The following is a 20,835-nucleotide window of genomic DNA, read 5'->3' on the forward strand; positions in this document are numbered from 1 at the left end:
ATTATGACATTAAAGCCGATCAGCATAAAATGCTAAATATCGGCCGATACCGATCAGCCCGATAAAATCAGTGTAAAGTCTACTTATCAGGACCCTACAGGCAGTGGCTTTGTTGCTGACAAAATGTCAGTGTTCTGCTTGCCGCTTTTCTTCGTCTGCTGTTTAGTCACATGCTAGCGGCCTTGGGCTAGGGTTCTGATGTGCCATTCACGAGAATTTTTTGTTTTGTGTTCAAACAGGGCCGATGAGTGGTATTCTTTAACCAGCCATTTCTAGATTTAAAAAAAAAAAAAAAAAAAAAAAAAAAAACACATTCTGTAACGTAACTCTAGCTAGCATAGCGGTCTACATCTTAACTCAGTAGCTGCTTGTTGTCAAACCCCACAAACAGATGGACCTTAAATGGACAGCTCTAGTCACTGATGAGCGAAATCAAATTTATTTGTTCAAAAACAGTTGATCAATGGTCCTTTTAACCATAGTCATTAGACTATGGCCAGAGCAATTGATAATACATGGTAAATGGCCTGAATGCTGATTCTGACCCACCGATTCTGATGAATTAATTATTTTATTTTTTTTTCAAATGTAAATCAAAAATCTAAACCTTTTGGGGTATATCTGGCAGTAGAACCCCAAACACAAGTTTTTGTCATTGTTTTCAGTTCAGGTCAGTTGTAGTCAATTACTTTTCTGCACCATGGCGCCTGTTGTTTACAAACATTGTGAAGCGGTCCATACGATCCTATCAAAGCAGTTGGAATCAGAACAAAAACGAAAGTAGAAACCTACCAAAATAAAACTTTCCGCTTCACGAAAACATTTAGTGGATAGTCTTTTACCGGCATCCCTCCTTCATGCATTTCAACTGTGAGAACTTTACTCTACACTGTGTTTTGACCACAAGAGCTATTGTCCATATTTATTTCCTAGGTAAGTTATGGGGGTCAAAAGAAGCTCTTGCTCAGGGAGGTATAACTTTCAACAGGCCCAAGAACCTTTGGGGAACATGTCTCATAGGAGCCTGTTTTAGTTACAGGAACTACAAGTACCAAGAATTTACAAAGTGTCTTTCGCAACTAAAAATGTTTTACTAAAAGAGTTAATCGATCAGTACTGGCTGCTTTCTCTGGCATCAACCACATACACAGCCACGCCTACCGTTCGGACTTCTACTGGAACCTTCCATCACACTGCTCTTCACTATCAAGCCGTTTCAGTTCTTTTCTATTGAAAAACCTACAAAGTAGTCGAGTTTGCAAATGGCAGTTTTGGGGTTACTGTGCAAGGGTTGAAAGCAGTAATAACAGGCCGGTTTATCCAACATGTGCATGTGTGGGACTCTTTGCTCAGAGTAACAAGTAGCTCTCCCACGGTCGTGTCATCTTGAATCGAATTGAACACTTATGCGTGCGGTCTCACACACACACACACACACACACACGCTGCTTTGTCTCCTCCTCTCCGTATGAATACCTCTGATGCTCCGCCTTGTTTTCCTCAGTCGAGACCCATACCATCCCTTATTCAGAGTTTGTGCATCCCTCTGCTCTGTGCAATGCTCACATGATGATGAGAGGTGAAGGAGTGTTAGGAGAGTCTGCCATCAGCATCTACAAAATGGTGGTCATGTGTCTAATGAGGAGCTACACGAGGGTCTCTGTCACTATGTGAACGGCTCTAGTCTGATTTAAGCTGCTTAAAAATGAGAGAGTGAGAGACAGGCAGAGTGAGGAAGGGAATGAGAAGCATCATGAAATGGATTGTGAATGTTTCAAAATGAACAAACTCTTATTTTTCATGCGTAGCCTCTTCTAAACTCAGGTTTGGGATTGCTTCTACTTTCTCTTGTACCGCATTTATTCACCAGAATGGGGATGATCAACGGCGTACACTTTTTGTGACTCTTCACTTTTTCTTTCATTGTAATCTTCTGAACAGTTTAAAAAACAAATAAAAAAAGTCAGCCATGCTGCTGGTGTGGTGGTGCTCGGCGGTGCTGACCTACGTGTCCGTCTACCTCTTGCTGTCCTTCCTGCGCAGCTTGCTAGCTTCCGACAGAAGCGGGCGAAGAGCAACGGTGCGGGGGCGGAGAAAAAGGCGGCGAAGAGGTCGGGCCCTGCTGTCGCGCAGGATGACGGTTCGACGCAAGACTGCCACATAGAGCCGCCGCTGGTCAATCACAAAGAGCTGGATGGGAACTTCATGCAAGAGGTACTCTGAGTTATCCGCCTCCAGCTGGTTTACAATGCAGCAGCTTCTCACAGAGTCAAACACATTACATCGTGCCAATTTTAGTACCACTATACTGTCTTGCAGTTACTTTTACAAGTGTGTTTACTGATTACATTGGTACCTTGACTTTCAACTGTAATTCATTCCGTGAGGACACTCGTAACTGTTCCAGCCCCTCAAAAAGCACCGCCATAGTTTGTAACTCTCCAATGTTGTACTGAATGAAAACATAGTAATAACATAATAAGATACAATGTAAAGTATTAAAGTTTTTGCAACATGTTCCTCCACTCCATTTTTGGTAAAATTCCGTTCATATATTTGATGATTTCATGCTTGAATTCAGTGGACTCACTTTTTGCTCTTTTTATGACTATAAAAACGAAATTGAGCAAAATACCTGTTAAGACAAAAATCTGAAAATGCGAGCACTAAACACCACAGACTCACTGCGAGGTAAACACACCAACTGATGGTTGTGACGGATAGAGTGACTGAAGCTCACTCCTAGATAAAAATTATTGTTTGAAAGACAAGGCAGAAAAAAGTAAGTCAAGGTACCTCTTTACTTTCAAAGCAAATGGGTCTTGCTCTGAGCTCCCAAAGTGTAATTTTAACCCCATACGAGCCAGTCCACAGCCTCAGATCCTCGGGTGACAGCCTTTGGGTTGTTCCAAAGTTGAAGCTTAAAACTAAAGGTTATCAAGCGTTCTCCCTCAGGGTGCCTCGACTTTTAACAACCCGGTACCCATGCTTGTTGTGTATTTATACTTGATTGTCTTTTTTTATGCATGCGTTTCTTTTGTCAAGGCAGTTTTCAACCACATCTTTCAAGGTTCTTTATTAATAGTCATTTTTATTAGTATGTATGAAATGCTACAATTTTTATTTTTTTTAATATATTTTTTACACTGTTCAATTTATTATTCCAATATGCCTTTGTAGTAGTAGTGGGTGTCATGATGGCTCAGATGTCTTGGCATGCAATGTGTGTGTCACAGAGATTTGCATCCTCACTGCTTGCTTTAACGAGTAACCCTCCCCTCCGCTCTGTAAACATACATTACAGAAATGGGTCACTAACCATCATGTTGCCTGCGAGCCATGTTGTCATAGCAACCTGGCCCAGATTAACTGACGTACATCCCCCCCCGCCACAGAAAATGTGCAAAGTGATGACTGAACAGTTGCTTAATCTCTATGTCCATCTTCGTAGGATGCATTGACCCCCAACAAGGTGGAGGTTCAAAGAGAAAAGGATGAGCTCCTTAGCACGGAGTCGAACATTTCCCCCGTCGGTGAACTGGGGGAGGAGGAGCTGCTTGCGCTCACCAGTCAAGAACAGCTGCAGGTATGTGTGGTCAATGCACTGTGTTGGTCAAACAATTGTATGCATGTGCGAATGCGCCGTAGTCGCTAACCTACGCTAACGGAGTAGAAAAGTCGTCACTTCTAGGTCATAAATATGAAACATTGGAAAAACAATTTGGCGGTGACTAAGTGTGCCTTCTTCCATGCCATGTACTACTCTTACTAATTAAAAAAAAGCAGACATAAATTTATCACATGTAGAACGGGTCAATTATGTTGATAAATCACTGCTTTTAACAATGGAAAATGAGCACCATGTCTTTTGAAAATATTCAGCGTGATTGACTCACTGATTGCCTTCCATTGGGCTTGTTTCTTTTCACTCAAAAAAAAAAAAAAAAAACAGAAAAAATTATTCTGCTCATGTTGTCTGTTTCTTAGCAGGAATTGGTTGCACATAAACATGAAAAAAAGCCAAAAATATATATTTTGTTCGTCCTTGCAGCAGTTAGAGCAGGCCGTGATGAAGAGTAATGACATCATCGCCAAGCTCAGCTTCAACCTGCAGGAGGCCCGGGCTAGTCGGGACGAGGAAGTGCAGTCCCTCACCTGCCAGATCCAGGCCCTACAGAAACAGCTCCAACAGCTGCAGGTATGCATTGTCAATGCCGTTTTGGTCATGCTTAATGCATAAATGGGAATTATTGCTGACTAGCAATTCTACTGGTCGATATCCCCGGTATCTACATATTTTCCCAAATAGTGGGCTTCTTTTTAATAAATGCCACACTTAAAAGGGCGGCTTCATTTCCCCACTCTCATAAAAAATAACAGATGAGGCCAGTAGGTTGTTCTAATTACCTTCACTATGACCGATACCCAAAACATGCTTCTTGGGTTACTAGAAAGCTCGAAATGGCTAATAGGTCGACATGTGAGTGTGAATGGTTGTTGGTCTGTATGTGCCCTACTATTGGCTGGCGATCAGTCCAAGGTGTACTCCGCCTCTCGCCCAAAGTCGTCTGGGATGGGCTCCAGCTCACCCATCGCCTCGAATGAAGACAAGCCCTAGAGAAAATGGATGGATGGATAGATGGAATTAAGTGAAAATGAAAACAATGTACACTATGCTTTCTCTTAAATTGTGGACACCCTTATTTTGGGGAAATCTTGATAAACTCCATAACCCACATAGATACCAGATACTCCCTGAAATTAAATAATGATCATGGCCACTATTTGAGGAAGTATATTGAAAATACAGTGGCTCCTTGATTTACGGGTTTAATTCGTTCCGTGACCCTGCTTGTAACTCAAGTCACCTGTATCTCAAATCTACTTTCCCCATTAAAATGAATGGATTTCCATCCGTTCCAGCATCACAAAAAACACACAACATTTTTATAATGTTTTTTTTTAACAAGACAAAATAGCACTCCATCCATCCATCCATTTTCTACACCGCTTATCCTCACTCGTGTCGCGGGTATGCTGGAGCCTATCCCAGCTAACTGCAGGCAGGAGGCGGGGTACACCCTGAACTGGTTGCCAATGAATTTTTGGCAAAACACCTTCACCCAAAAAACGGAAAATGTGAGCACAAAACCTGTTACCTGCACTTTCACAACTGACAGTGGCTGGATGTTGTGAAGTTCGTTGCCAGCATCTAATGGTGAAGCGGCTAAAGCTGATTTGTAAGTTAAAATTTTGCTCGCAACACAAAGCAAAAAAATCGACCAAGCGACAGCTTGTATCTCGGAAAACTTGTAAATTGGTGCATTCGTTAGGCAAGGTACCATTGGAATTCAGTTTAGATCTGGAAACTAAACTTGCATCTCTAAATATTCTGTGACACAGACGAGTGTGGGCTTTCAACGCCTAAAAAAACACCCTGGAGCAGAATTCCCCGATGTAGCTAAGCAGCAGCGGCGACACGACTCCCAAAATGAGGACCTCAGCATGGAAGACGTATCAACGGCGCAGTCGGGGAGCGTGGGCCTCGATTCCCAAACCAGCGCTGAGGGCTCCAGCACCGACAGCGAGACTGAGACAGACCCCGTCCTGTCTGAGCTGAAGGCTAAGCTACGAAAGGAGAAGGACAACTACCTTCGCCTGTGTTCTGAGCTGGAAAAGGAGAAAGAGAATCACCAACATGTGCTTTCGTTACTGGAGGATGAAAGAAAGGACCTGCTGATCCAGCTGAGCCAAGTCCGGAGTCACTGCCTTGAGGAGAAGGAGGTACTCAACAGAGAGCTGCTGGAGCTGAGGAAGAGGCTTCAGGAGGAGGAAGAGTCACAGAGGAGATTGTACGAGGAGGAAGCTGTGTTCGCCCGCCGTCTCGAGGATGAGCGATTAAGTCAGGAGGAGGCGGTGAGGAAGTTGAAAGAGGAGCACAGAGAAGAGCTGGAGAGAGTCAACCGGCTGTTGGAGGAGACTGCGAAAGAAGTCACGGGACTGAAAGCCTCCAAGAACCTCCAGAACCAAGCCAAAGCTGGTTTCAGTTTTGCTGAGCTCACCAGCCCCGACGAAAGCAATGATGAAATTGGATCGGTCCAGGACAACATGAATGTCATGGTATCTGGGGACATTCTAATGGAGCGCTACTTTGCACAATGTTCAATGAACTATGTCGGACCTTGCAGTGAGCTGGACATCTCTTCAGACCAAAGGTTTGATCACTCGTCCTCCTACTTGGTCTGTCATTTTTACCTCACTGCCTTTTTTTTTTTTTTAAACATTTTAGCTGTATTAATTCAAATGTAATGAGACTTATCAAAGGTGGGGATTTCTGTCTAATTTTCTAGTTTCCAGCTTCAGCTCTTCTTCTTCAGCTCTAATTTATTTTTGCTTTGCCTCCATCTGAAGCTTTAAATGGTGCTGGAAGTTGCATTTGTACCACCCTTGTTTTTTTGTTTTTGTTTTTGTTTTTTAAACATGGCTAACCATGATCTCTGCTTGCCAGAAGCTGAGCTGCACTGTGTTTTTCTACAGAGTAGACCTATGGCTCGAGCACAAGGCAGTTACACTTCTTCCCCCTTTCCTATCATATAATATTAAATCATTGCCGTTGCATTTGGTTATCATTTTTATGAGTAGTTTTCAAAAATTTGGAAAAGCTTGTCAATCCGGATCCGGCCCGTGGTCCTTTGATTTGACACCAGTGCCCTAATTGCTCTTTGCTCCCCTCCTTACAGCTTTGAGCTTAACAGCGACGTTTTCCACGACCAACCTCTGCTGTCCATCTCCAACTGTCCCCCCAAAGAGGACTCGGACGTCCACGAGGGCTCCTCCGTGGCTGACAGCTCAAACACCCCGTTGCTCAACAACTCACTTTTTGAACCCGTGAGCGGCGTTTCCGATCAGCTTTTCAGAGAGACGGACCTCGCCAAAGAGCTGCTGAATCAGCAGTGCGGGGAGCTGCGTCAGGAGCTGTCTATGAAGGACCACGACTTGAATGTGTTGCGAGAGGAAGTTTGCAAGACAGCCGAAGAGCTGGAGGAGGCTAGGAGCAGGTGAGACGGAAAACTGAAAAGGGTTCTCCATTTTGCAGAGGTGGGGGACTTGACTCAAAGTTATACTTACAGTGGGGGGTTTAAGGTTTTAGGATGTTTTTAAATTTTGTTTTAAAAAATGTGATTTACTCCCACCTCTGCCATTTGGGATCAAGCTCACAGCTCTTCTATGCCATCTTTGTGTCTAGGTGGGCTCAAGTTACAGAGGAGCTCATGGAAGCCCTCAGGCAGCTCGAGAAGGAGAGGAGGATATACGCTGAGGAGGAGATGAACGTGAAAAGTCTCGAGCAAGACGGCCTTAAGAACAAACTAGCTGCCTTATTGGAGAGAAAGGCACTGGAAATCTCAGCTGAAACTTCCCCGCTGGTCCCTTCAATAGAGGAGGATAAACTGTCCGAGCAGCTTAACGAGAAGAGCGAGACGCCTTTCCCGTCACGTCAAGACCAGCAGGAGATGCTGGAAGTGTCTCTACAGGAGATTAAACAGACTGTGAATGGTACTTTACATGATGACAACCATCTGGAAACACTGCAGGTACGTTTATGAAACAACCAAAAGTATGTATGAGGGGCCATCATAATTCAAGATTACCTTTTACTCTCACTATATAAAATTCTCTGCAATGCTCTCATATTCACAACAAAAACCCTCTCACACACTAATGAAACACTTTCATCCACACACTACAAAAAATGCTCTCACACATACTACTGAAACATCTTGTACACTTATACTACACTTATACACTACTGAAACGATCTAGTAGATGCTACTGAAACGCTCTCATACACACTACTGAAACACTCATGCTCACACCATTGAATTATTATTTTTGCTCACAAGTGAAATACAGACACACTACTGAATTTTTAAACTCAGATACACTATTGAATCGCTCTCACACCTAGATTTTTATTTATATATATTTTTTTTTTTTACTCACAGTGTTGACACACCCACGCACACTACTGAATGCTCTTGCATGCATTGCTGAAATGCTCTCACGCAAATTAAATTCTCACACACATAATTCTCTAAGACAACATACTGAAATACCTGCGATTGGCTGGCGACCAGTTCAGGGTGTACCCGCCTCCCGCCCGAAGATAGCTGGGATAGGCTCCAGCACGCCCGCGACCCTAGTGAGGATAAGCGGTACAGAAAATGGATGGAATATACTGAAATATGCTCATTTAATATACTGCAACTTCAGTAGTCTGTGCGAGCGTTTCAGTAGTGTGTGAAAATGTATGTGAAACATTTAAAAAATTGTATTATCAAATGTACAAACCTTTTTGTGTCCTCCTTGCATGCTATTTTTTATTTCTTGTATCCACTATTGCTGCTGAAACGATAAATGTTTCCCAGTTGTGGGACTAATAAATGTCATTTTCTCTCTCCCATCCAAGGCCAGTGATAATGAAGTCATATTGGAGCTAGAAGAGACTAAAAGGAGGAATCAAACCACATCTACCCTGCTGGACGAAAGGACTGCGGTGATGGACCGAATGGGGGAGGAGCTCCAAAGCACACGTGCCCAGCTACTAGGCATCCAAACAGAGTTAGAAAGCCTACAGGTAGAACTGGAGAAAAAGCAAAGCAGTTTGGAAAGTGCTGAGAAACTAAGGAGGGAACTGGAAGCTGAGATTGTCAACCTCAAGGAGGCCCAAACTCTGGCAGCGCAGGAGAAAGGTGAACAGATGAAGAAGATGGAAGAGGTGCTCAAGGAGGAACTTGAACAGTTTAAGAACTTGCTACAAGCCAAGGATGCAGAGGTGAGACTTACACAAGTCAGAAAAAGTTTGGGATACACTCAGCTATTCACAGGGGATAGGGACAAAGCCCCGCACAAATAACAAAAATCTGTGAAAAATTGAAGCCCCTCCACCCGCTAGAAGGGGTTTGTAATTACATGGAGTTGCACTATGACCTTTACAGGTTATCTTAATTTGACCTCTAAACCTTCGAATGCACGTGTCCATATTTCAGTACTTTTTGGACAACTTGCTGTTTTCTAACAATGTGATGAATGGCAAAATTTACAACACGTGTTTGATCCGGCGGCACGGTGGACTGGTTAGAGCGTCAGCCTCACAGTTCTGAGGACCCGGGTTCAATCCCCGGCCCCGCCTGTGTGGAGTTTGCATGTTCTCCCCGTGACTGCGTGGGTTTTCTCCGGGAACTCCGGTTTCCTCCCACATCTCAAAAACATGCATTAATTGGAGACTCTAAATTGCCCGTAGGTGTGACTGTGTGTGCAAATGCTTGTTTGTTTGTATGTGCCCTGCGATTGGCTGGCAACCAGTTCAGGGTGTACCCCGCCTCCTGCCCGATGACAGCTGGGATAGGCTCCAGCACGCCCGCGAGGAGAAGCGGCTCAGAAAATGGATGGATGGATGGATGGAGGTGTTTGATCCATGAATGACCTAATAATTTTCTGGCTCAATTAGCTAAAGAAAAGTCCTCTTCATCATGCTGTTCACATTTTCATATCATGAGACCAAGACGATGCCTAACAACTGATCAACAGTATAGGATATTCTCAGAGGGACGTGGCCACTGAGCGTAGATGTCATCAGTCAGCAGGTTGCAACTAGACTTTACACCGATCTGATCAGCTTGATCGGTAACGGCCGATAATTAGCATTTTATGCTGATCGGCTTTGTCATAATTCGCCGATCCGATCAGTGACATCATTGATTGGCTCCTCAAAAGACATTTACTCCGCGTCGCCATCATGTACAGTATATTTGAATCCAAAAGCTTGTTTATTTTTTGCCTTGTCGCGTCTTTTGACCTAGTACTGTAAATATCTGACCTCCAATATTTAAAAAAAAAAATAAAATATGTTCGCGGTGTGAGACAGACAACACATAATGCCTGGATCAGACTAGACAGACACATTTGGTCTTTCACAATTGCACTATGTCAGACAACTGCAATAAAATCTTGTATTCTGATACCACCGCATCCCGTCATTTACGATCACTGGGCTTTGTCAACTCAAACGTGACCGGATACACGCGTTACCATGGCGACAACAACAGCAATGGACCGCGTCGTGTGTATTATAAGAACAAAATTGGGGAAAACGTGCTGGTGGTCACCCGTGCTCGGGAGAGGACTTTAAGTCAAGGAATGCTTGAGGTATGTTCACGTACTTTTAATACAATACGACCTGCTAGCTGGCAACAAAACGTTATGTAGCCTAGCAAGCTAGTGCTAGCACTAACGGTTGTACGTACACATGCCGGCGTTATGTTGTATCAATCTCTAAAGTTTTGGTGTGTGTGAAAGTAATTTAATTACAATAAAGTAATTTAATTACAGTAAGTTAGCACCCATTATTTCTGTCATGTTGTAATCTTTGTTTGACCTGACTGATTAGAATACATGACCTGAATAGAGAATACTTTTGAAGATACTCAGTATACAATACTCAAGTATATACAGTAAATGAACAAGTTATTTAAATAGACACATTCCTCCATCTTGTGATCGGATCGGTGATTGGTTATCGTTTTTTTAAACTCTGTGATCGGCCCCAAAAATCCTGATCTTGTAAAGCCTAGTTGCAACAGAGATACAGAGACTGGAAGAGTCACAGAAAGGCATACACTATAAGTTGGACATCCTTAGAAATGTTCATGAATCAAACACCTGTTGCCGTTCAGCTCCTTGTTAGAGGACAGCAAGTTGTGCTAAAACATTAAATAGCTTGTCATGTGCTTTCAAAGGTTTAGAGAAGGTCAAATTGATTCACCTTAAACCTTATTGTGCATTTTAAGTTCATCCTGCAATTTCACCCAAAAGCCCAATATCCCAATATTTTTTGAGTAGTATTGATTGTTTTTTTTTAGCTCCTTAGCTGAAATCACCATTCATTATGTTTTTATTGTCTTCTTCAGTTGGCTGAAGAGCGAGAGAAATGGGAGGATGAGAGACGGGAGAAGGACAGAGAAGTTCAAGATGTGAGGGAAATCCTCGAGGAGCTCAGGATGGAGCGGGATGAGGAGGTGAAGGCACTGATGGAGAGGCAGGTCTTGGCTGTGGAGGAGGCTACGGAGAGACTCCAGGCATCTCACCAGCAAGAGATGGCAGAGCTCCTGGATCAACATCAACGAGAGGTGGGACACAGGAACTGCCCATGTTAAATGAAGGCATAATCTCATCGTTGGGGAAAAATACATTTACATTTATTTCCTTTATGATGTTCAAAAATGTGGACTCTGCAAAGAGAACATTTACTGAGAGCTGTCCCTCCCCCCACATAAATGTGTAGATTTCAGAATTGAACAGCCGCATGGAAACTGAGGTGCTGGTGCGGATAGCAGCCATAGAGCAGGAACAGAAGCGACAGATCAGCCTCATCAAACAGGTATTTAAAATGGTATAATGATGGGTTAAGCAAAGTATGGCCTGCGTGCCACTTAGTTGTTCTTTAATTCGACCCACTGGGCATTTACTTTATCAAGAGTCCTGAAATATTTGTTGCATTAATTTAGCAGTTTTTTTCTTTCTAAAATTGGTTAATTAAAATGTATACATTTTATTTGATTCAAATATTGGTTTATTGATTTATTGTAAATAAAAAAATAAAAGAAAAACAAAAATTGCATTTATACACTTAACATTTTTTAAATTGTTTTTATTAAATAACTTATAATTAAGTTATGAATCAAATTTAAAAATGTGAATTTTATTACAAAAACAAATATTAAAATAAACCCTTATATACATGTAACATTTTTAGATACATCTTTTAATAGTTAGTTAATCATTAAATAACATGAATAATAATTATTAATATTGCATTACGAAAATATTAAATAAACAATTGTGAATATATAAATTAAAACATTCATTTTATTAAACAAGTTATTTCATTATAATGAATTGAATTATGAATAAACAAATTTAAAAATGTGTTTTTATTTTTACTTAAGAATAATAGAATAAAGAATTTGGTATACACTTAACATTTTTAAATTGTATTAAATAAATCATTAATTGTTTTTTTTTTTTAAAGAAAGATTTTGGTAAAATGAAAAATTTTATATCTACCATTAACTTAAGTAAATTAATTTTAAATAATAGAATTTAAAATGAGAATTATTAAAATGAATAAAATAATGTAAAAGAAACTTACACGGACATTTTCACTTTTTATAAGCCAGTTTTAAAAGTCAAATGTGGCCCTTCGGCTCAACCATTGTCATGGCTTCACTGCAAATGGGGCAGTATCAGTACACAATGCGCAGCTCCATTTTAAGTAGTTATTTTAAAGAGCCTCCTCCTTAATCGTTTCCCTCTGCAGGTGACGGAACGAGAGCATGAGCGGATGGTGTCGGAGCTGAAGGAAAAACATGATGAGGAGCTTAGTAGGCTGAAGACGGAGGTCACCATGGAGGTAACGGAGTGTTTGGAGGCTGCTCACCAGGTTGAAATGGAACAGGCACAGGTAAAGAATGGCAACCTAACAATTATTTTGAGGCCGAGTTTTTGGAGCTAATTTGCATGACAAGTGGTTTTCAGCACTTTGTTCTCTTCTCCCCCGAAGGCCCAGAAGAACAGTGAGCTCGAAGCCTTGCGCCTGAGCCTGATATACCTCCACACGTCCCAGCTTGAGGTATCCCAGGACTCCACTCTCGTAGAGGGTCAGGCCTCCCTGCAGGACCAGCACCAGTTGGAACTGGACCACATCAGAGAGCAGAATGAGGCGCAGCTCGACCGACTGCGTAGGTTGCATCAACGTGACATGGGTGAGTGTGGAGGGCATCACTTGTTCCTAAAAATTTAAATAAAATGAAAATCTAATCGTTTCAATGTTTTTTGCATGTTCAGACGAGTTGAAGCAGAAGTTTGCCGATGAGAAAGGTTCCATGGAGGAGAAGCAGACCAAAGAGATACACGTGAGGCTTTCCAAAAACCTTCATTTAATGTGTTAAATATTTATACATTTAGGTAATTTTCTGTTCTTTTTACAGGTTCTAAGATCTGAGTGGGCAGCTCAAGCTGAAACTACCCAGTCGATGTTCCAGGGCAGCCTTGCCAGCACCCGTACAGAGCTCGCCGAAACACAGGCGTCCCTCGCCCAGACCAGCCAAGCTTTAATCGAAGCCAAGGAATCTTTGTCCCAGGCTCAGACGGAGCTGCGGGAGTCAAAAGCACACCTGGAGAGCTTCGAGATCTCCAGTCAGGAGCAGAAGCAGAAACTGGAGGAGGAATTGAAGGAATCCTGGGCTGACAGGAATGCTGCGGGCTGTAAGTGCCATGCATTTCAATACAAACTTCAACAAAGATGCACATTGCATCTGGAAAGTCTTCACCGTTGACCTTTTCTATGTTTTGTTATGTTACGGCCTTAATCCAAAATTGATTTTTTAAAAGTATTTTTCCCTTAAAATTCTACACACAACGCCCCATAATGACAATTTATTTATTTTTTATTATTATTATTTTTTTTTTAAATCACATCTGATGATAAATCATGTTGTTATAGGGTGTGGGTAGAATTTTGAGGGGGGAAATGAATTTATTCCATTTTGGAATAAGGCAGTAACGTAACATAAGTGATGGGCCGTAACGTAAGTGTGGGAATTCTGATTCTGATTCTGAATGTGAAGAGCTTGAATACTTTTTGGATAGTTGAACTATTTCTTTTCTAAATGCCATTCAGGTTCTCAGGAGGAGTTGGTGTCTAGCCACAAGGCATTGCTTCAGGAGAGGGAGCAGCAAGTGCGCCAACTAGAGGAGAGGCATCGGCAGCTGCAGGAAGAGGTGACAATCGGGCCAAATTTGAGCATTTTCCCAACATTCTGATCAAAGTCAGCAAAGGCCCGATTATCGGATGCCTCTAAAAAAAAAAAAAAAGTTATCCTGAGCAATTATCCTCTTGTGTGGGAATTTCTCGACCCAATCTGCTTGGAAAATGCGTCTGACCTGTTCCTCGCCCACCCCATTTGTTTTTTGCTCCCACTTTTTTTTTTTTTTTGTTGAACTCAAAATCTGTGTTAGTTAGTTCTCTCTCTCTATATGTAACTATAATATAACATACAACATGATTATTGCACAGGGCTGCGTTAGGCTGGCCACAATTAAACGCCGTTCTAAAATGTGCTGTCATCCTTTGGTTCTGTCAAGCAGCTTTCGCGTCTGCAGGAGGAGAAAGATCTGCTGAAGAAGAGCTCACAGCAGGAAGTAGGCCAGTTGTGGACTCAGCTAGAGAGTATGAGAGCCAGTCGTCAAGAGCTAGGAGGTGAGGTTTATGATCCAACCTGACATCAAGACAGCCTTTTCATCAAAAGTATTGATTTAACAACACGGGAACAGCTAGCATTTTTTGATTGACTGGTTCCTCTCAGTTATGAAATATGACAACACAGAGAGAGGGGAAAATCTGAAAATGTTTAGCTCTGGGCCTCAGTCAAACGTAACTCGTTTTATGTTTGTCATCCCAGAGCTGAAGGAGCAGCTGTTGGCTCGCTCGTCCCGTGTTGACGTCATTGATCGCCTCAAAGCTGAATTTAACGAACAAAAGCGTGAAATCAAAGAGCAGAATGAAGCGGAGCTGGAAAGCCTGAGGAGGTATTTCTACACACTACAGTGATGTCTTTTTATGTTTGTATTATATTGAAATGGAAACTGATTTCCTCTTTACGGTTACTTTGGTTGAGATTCACTAGTTTCAAAATTGTAACTGTGCCTCCTGCTCCAGGTACTTTGAGCAGCGGTTGCACATGTCTGAGGAGAGCTCCAGAGAGCAAATTGCTCTGCTCCAGCTGAAACTAGTGGAAAGTGCTTTGGAGGAGTCTGTGCTTAAAACCACAGATCACAGGTATGCCAGCAAAGCCACCTCAGTGAATATCCTAAAATACGCAAATGAAACGTTGGTCTCATCGCCTATTTGCTTCAGTTTCGTGTCTCAAGATCCGGCTGAAGAAACGGATGACGTGCAATGTGACACCAGCCTTAAAGTGGACAAACAAAAGGTGAAGCTGAGAATATTACGAACATGGCTGCTTTTGTAAAACTTACTCTAAAGTGCAGTGGAACAAAGTAACTTGTATAATTCGATTTACAAAAAAAAAGAAAAAAGGTTGAAGCAAAGTCTTTGGCTCAAAGCTTCGCAGTGAACATTTTTCCACACAGACTATTGTTGCTGCAGACTGTGAAGGCAGCGAGCCAGGAGTAAACAGTCCGTAAAAGACAGAGAATGTCCAAAGTTTGGAATTATTTCACACTTAGTGTAATGTGTTCAATGTAAAGCAGAACTGGCGTACCATGTTAATTTAATACAGTCTACCACCGCAAGTTGGAACGTATTGTGATGAGCCCACAAGTGGTGAAGCATAGACACAGTAATCGTTTTATTGAACAAATGATAAAAGAAACGCAAAATAGGCGCATTCACACATTCTATGGCCTACAGCTGGCGCCCAGTCACTCAACAGGTAGACTCGTTCACCGAACCCTAAATAATACCTACACCTCACGCAAACATTTTTGATTGTATTGTATGTTGGTAGTGTTGTTTTAATAATGCAAAATATATTTTTATCCGATGGATAAGCGGTTCGGAAAATGAATAAATGAATACTCAATTAATGGATGGGATAATCGGGAGAATACTCGATTCTAAAAATATTCCACAGCTGCTGCCCTAGTATGATGTCAAATCAGATGTCAACAAATCTTATGCGACTTACTTAACAAGCGTATTTTCCTTTTTCTTTGACTTTGTTTTTTGGGGGATGCCACCACAGAAAATGTGTCAGTGCAACGATAACCGTAGAACACGAAATGGAACTTGGGACATAGGAAAGTCTTATTTATAGTCAACAATGGAGGTTCCGCTGTAGTTGACTTTTTTTCTGATCATATTTTAGTCATAAATATGAAATTTTTAGGGTTCCGTGGATGTTTATGGCAGCACAATTGGGGGGGGGGGGTTGTGGTTTGAACGTGTACCTCACAATCAACAGGTTCTGGGTTTGAATCTTTGGAGTCTGTATTTGTAAGTGTCAGTGTAAGTATGAATGGTTGTTTGTCTATGTGCTCAACGATTGGCTGGCGACCAGTCCAGGATGTACCTCGCCTCTCGCACAAGTTTTAAAAAGATTTTCAAGTAAAAAAATCATTTTGAGTATCTAGTTATACCACAGCTACTTTGGTGTTATTAGAGCTTTAAAATTGAGATATGTTTTTGAATGCATTTCAAATGTGTATAATGTCTCGATATTTTGTCTCATCTAGGAAGTGTTTTATACCCAAATGGAGGACAAACACAAAATGGAGCTCAGTGACCTACAATCATCCTTTAAGGAAGAACTGCATCAGGTAAGCCACTTTTGACCCATTTTTCACTCTTGACTTTTTTCCCCCCCTCTTTTCACATGAAAATAAGAATACTTTTTTTTTTTTTTTTTTTAATCCCCCCACCCCACCCTCCTTGCGTGTTTGGGTAGGTGCGTTCACATCTCGCGGACCATTACTACAATGAGCTGCAGGAGATGAAGACTCGCCATTCCCTGGAGCTAGAGCAACTCCGAGCCAAAATTTCTGACCGTCACTTACAAGGTGCTTTACCATATCCAAGTATTTGCGTACCATATACTAGGCCTGGACGATTCATCTATTAATTTGAGTTTGTCAGAGCATTTCATTTATTTATTTTTTCAGTTTGTCAGGTCACATTTAAAGTGTTTGAATGTTTAAAATATTGATTTCTTAAGGATGGTGTTTGCATGTATGTTTTGATAAAAGGGACAGTTTTCCTTGAGGAAGCACTTATTTACCTGTAAAAAAAACATTGATGGTGGGGAAAAAACTTGTTTGGTGTCAGAAAAAATAAAGCAATGGGTGAAAAATATGTTTTGAATAATAATTAGATTTTTCTATAAGCAAAGGGGTAAATATCAATTAAGCGTGGAGATTTTATTTATTTATTTATTTTAAACCCAGCCCTACCCTATGCATTTTGAGAATACCCCTCACCCCAGGGGGTTTAGTTGCATATAGATGCCACATGATGGCGGCAAAGCACTTAAAAAACTGCCAGCATCATAAAGCGTGCATCTAGTATGTACACAATCGTGAACCCATGTTACATAGACAACTGTATTCAGTAGTTAAATTCTTCGACATCCTTCACATGAGGCTCATCAATAATATTAGTTAGCATACTAGTCTAAATTACACGCTAGCGCAAACTGATGTGACATCACACAGGGGCTAGAAAACATCAAACATTACATTATAAACTTTACACAAAAGGCATTGTCACTAAAGTCACCTTTTGGCATTTTCACACAACACACGATTGAGAATACGGGCGACTAACAGAGGATATGTTCCCCAAAAAATTCTGCGAATGCCAAACCTTGAATCTGCAAGGGTTCACTGTAAATGAATTCACCCTTAGCTCATCTCTTGCAGAGATCACTCGTGTGCACATGGAGGCAGCAAGACAAGTCGAGGTGAGAGGATAAAGCTAAATACATTTTTAAAAAGTCTACTGTTTGACACAATGTGCTCATGTTAATCAGGTCGAGGTTGAACTGCGGTTATGGTGTTGCACCGCGGAGCGACACGCCAGCTTGACCCTCATTCACACCTTGGAGAACACGCTGGCAGACATGAACAAACTCAATGCAGAGCTGCATGACACCACCCAAAAGGTAAGGGAACAATTCTCAAAATCACAATGTGTCCTGGCCACATGGACGTTAAACTGTCTATCGCAGCTGAAAAGGGAGTTTGACGAGGAGCGTGTCAGTCTCAAGGAAGCGCTGGTGCAACAAGGCGAGGAAGAAATGAGGAGGATGAGAGAGGAGCACAAAGCTGAACTGGCTGCCATCAAGACTGAGATGGAAAAGGAGAAGGCACGCTTGCAAAATGCTCTCTCAGAGGAGAAGGAAAAGTCCCTGAAGAACGAATGTAAGTTTACTCGTGTTATTAACAACGACGTGACCATCCTTCAGTTTGTAACGCTGCCGCTTGTGTCGTAGGCCCTCAGACTCTTCAAGCAAGGTACGATGTGGAGCTACAACATGAGAAGAGCAGCATGGCAAAGGAAATGAAAGAGCTCACGGTTCTACTCCAACAGCAGGCTGAGGAGCGACTGAAACAAGCCCAAGACCGGTGAGAGATGTCTTGGATTGGGGTGTTGAAATAAATCATGTAATCGATACGTCACGATGAAGACTTGAATCGTTTAAGCATCGATGGAGTGGCAGACCGTAATTGATTGTTTTATTTTTTTTTTTGCTTTGACTTGCGAGCTCAAACTTGAGATACAAAAGCTATATGGTGTCAGTGAACTCAACTCACTTCACAGTAAGCAGCAGTTTGCCAAATATTGAATTTTTAACTCCTCACAAAAGCGACTTTAAACTGTCCAATGCCACTCCCAGTTGAAGTTTACTGTCACACGAAACAAAACAAAGAGAATTACACTTTATTTCCAACAACATAGCTTTGCCTTATGAAAAAGTCAGCTTAGCTTAATGCTAAGAAACCACGCAAAACACCATTGACTGCTATCGGTTAGCGTCGATAGTCGCGGTTTGAGAAGCAGGTGATATTTGAACACAAACGGTGGAGCAACACATCTAGATATAACAATATAATATATAACAATAGTCAGTCATGTTCTTTATCCTCATTAAAAATTTGTAATAATAGAGCATCTTACTGAGTCACTTACGGTAGTAGTAGAAGTCTAATTTTGTTTGTGTCTGCATGACTACAGTATTACCAGCACAATTAATTGGATTGCAGCATCAAAGCATGATGATGCACACACTATTTGATTCTTTACATTCTATCATTACTTTGTTTTTATATAGTACGGTATTATAGAGTGCTACTTTTTCTATTGCTATTCAATTTGTTTCACTCTTAAAATGATGAATATATTTGCATATTATGACTATTAAAAACATGGACTTTTCCCTCAAAGTTATGACTGTATCCATGTTACGACTATTTAAAAAAAAAAAATAAATAGCGACTTCTTTCCAAATTTACTTTATTCACATATTACAACTTTTTTCCCATTCTCTAACTTTAATGTATTTTATTTTATTTCCAGTGTCGCATTAATACTACTTTGTAAACGCAAAACTCAATGTGGTGTACATTTAATAAGAATTTTTTTTCCTTTCTTCAGATTCGAGGAAGAAAAGTCTCTGTTGGAGCGGTGTTTGTCCCAGAGGAATGAAATCTCTCTTGCGGAGCTACAGCACAAACATCGCACTGAGCTGGAACAGGAGCGAGCGGCCCTCGTGGACAAACACTCCAAAGAGATGGACTCGCGCAACACCGAACACAAAGCGCAACTGGACGCTCTCTGCACCAGGCACGGGGACCAGCTCGCGGCTGTGACTGCCCAACTGCAGTCGGAGTACAATGCTCAGCTTTTTGCCTTGGAAGTGACCCTCAATTCCAAGCGCAAGGAGGACCTGCAAGCCCTGCAGGATTTGTTTCAAGAAACTAGTCAGGCCCAGCTGGAGGCTCGAGAAGCGGAGCTGGCTCGGAAACACCAGGAAGAGATGGATGAAATCGAAAAGCGGATGCTGAGTAATATGGACACCTTGGAAGCCACGTACCTGACGGAAGTACATGTAAGAGCACGCGTTTGTAGAACCTTGGCGTCAAGATCTCTTAATATGTGAGTGTATTTTTCTTTGTAATACCAGGCACTGCGTGATGAAATAGTCCAACTGGAACAGAGGCACCATCAAGACCTCACCGGTCAAAAGGCGGCCCATCAGCATGTGGTGGAGCGTTACGTTGCGGAGAAAGAGGCTCTCAGGGAGGAGCTGCGAAAGGAGCTCGCTCAGATACACATGGACAAGTTCAGAGCCATGGCAGCCGAGCTCAGCCTCCTTCATCAGGTAAACAAGCAGCCTAAAGTTCATGAAAGCAATACAATGATGTTAGATGGCTCGTAAAATTATGACATTTTCTTTATTACAACTTGGAATATTACAGAAATACCCTCATAATTTTATGGAAACCTGTTGCCCTATTCCAAGAGAAACATTGTTTGCTGAAAACTAAAATATATCTTTTTAATATTACAACTTTTTCTCCTAAAACCAGGACTTTTTTTTCTGATAAGACTTAAGTTTTTATTTAAAATGTTTGCTTTACTGTTTTATTACATCTTAATTTTTTTTAATTATGACTTCATCTGTGAAATTCTGACTTAAAGCAATCCCCCCCACCCCGATCCTTTTATACAGACTGAACTGTCTGCTCAAAAAGAGTCACTGGATGCTGATCACTGCAAAGCTCTGGGTACCCTGAAGGCACAGGTACTCATCCAATCATCCCACCTGAGCATGATCTATTTTATATATTATTGCTTAACATAGTAACAAGTTGGTACAATATATGAACATTTAATTGTACTGTAGATAGAAGTCTCACTGTATTTCCTCAAATAGTGGCCTCCGCTTTAATAGATGCCGTTCCTCAATTAATCAGCAGGTGTTTGGTCCATTTGAGTCAATAAACACCACAGCTCAAATGCCCACTTTTTCTACATTACTGCCTTATTTCAAAATAACTTATTTTGATATTACAACTTGAAATATCGTCATAATTTCATGTAACCTTATTGTACTATTCCAAAAAATATTGTTTACTGAAAATGTTTGTTTGTAATATTTCCACTTTTTCTCCTAAAAGTAAGTTAGTTTTTTTTTGTTTTGTTTTTCCTGATAATAAATCCTGTGCTTTTATTCAAGTAAAATTTCAACTTTATTC

At 41.3% G+C, this 20,835-nt stretch overlaps 1 protein-coding gene across 10 annotated transcripts in view; it reads left to right on the top strand.

The window, feature by feature from the left end:
- pcnt (pericentrin) overlaps positions 1-20,835 on the top strand; it is a 57,282-nt gene that overhangs the window by 2,831 nt on the left and 33,616 nt on the right. For 7 of the 10 annotated variants that reach the window (XM_061793709.1, XM_061793716.1, XM_061793711.1 and 4 more), the window contains 27 exons: positions 2,044-2,214; positions 3,452-3,586; positions 4,052-4,198; positions 5,404-6,215; positions 6,741-7,058; positions 7,247-7,592; positions 8,468-8,833; positions 10,968-11,186; positions 11,342-11,437; positions 12,377-12,520; positions 12,620-12,821; positions 12,904-12,971; positions 13,047-13,323; positions 13,739-13,839; positions 14,203-14,317; positions 14,520-14,646; positions 14,777-14,896; positions 14,975-15,050; positions 16,315-16,398; positions 16,527-16,638; positions 17,497-17,537; positions 17,607-17,738; positions 17,805-17,997; positions 18,069-18,201; positions 19,232-19,685; positions 19,761-19,958; positions 20,310-20,381. In XM_061793709.1, coding sequence (XP_061649693.1) covers positions 2,044-2,214; positions 3,452-3,586; positions 4,052-4,198; positions 5,404-6,215; positions 6,741-7,058; positions 7,247-7,592; positions 8,468-8,833; positions 10,968-11,186; positions 11,342-11,437; positions 12,377-12,520; positions 12,620-12,821; positions 12,904-12,971; positions 13,047-13,323; positions 13,739-13,839; positions 14,203-14,317; positions 14,520-14,646; positions 14,777-14,896; positions 14,975-15,050; positions 16,315-16,398; positions 16,527-16,638; positions 17,497-17,537; positions 17,607-17,738; positions 17,805-17,997; positions 18,069-18,201; positions 19,232-19,685; positions 19,761-19,958; positions 20,310-20,381 — 5,259 coding nt within the window. The remainder of the gene's footprint in view (positions 1-2,043; positions 2,215-3,451; positions 3,587-4,051; positions 4,199-5,403; positions 6,216-6,740; positions 7,059-7,246; positions 7,593-8,467; positions 8,834-10,967; positions 11,187-11,341; positions 11,438-12,376; positions 12,521-12,619; positions 12,822-12,903; positions 12,972-13,046; positions 13,324-13,738; positions 13,840-14,202; positions 14,318-14,519; positions 14,647-14,776; positions 14,897-14,974; positions 15,051-16,314; positions 16,399-16,526; positions 16,639-17,496; positions 17,538-17,606; positions 17,739-17,804; positions 17,998-18,068; positions 18,202-19,231; positions 19,686-19,760; positions 19,959-20,309; positions 20,382-20,835) is intronic. The other 3 variants (XM_061793710.1, XM_061793719.1, XM_061793717.1) reach the window with 1 other exon arrangement.

This window comes from Phyllopteryx taeniolatus, chromosome 13, assembly GCF_024500385.1.
Source record: "Phyllopteryx taeniolatus isolate TA_2022b chromosome 13, UOR_Ptae_1.2, whole genome shotgun sequence".
Classification (NCBI taxonomy): domain Eukaryota; kingdom Metazoa; phylum Chordata; class Actinopteri; order Syngnathiformes; family Syngnathidae; genus Phyllopteryx; species Phyllopteryx taeniolatus.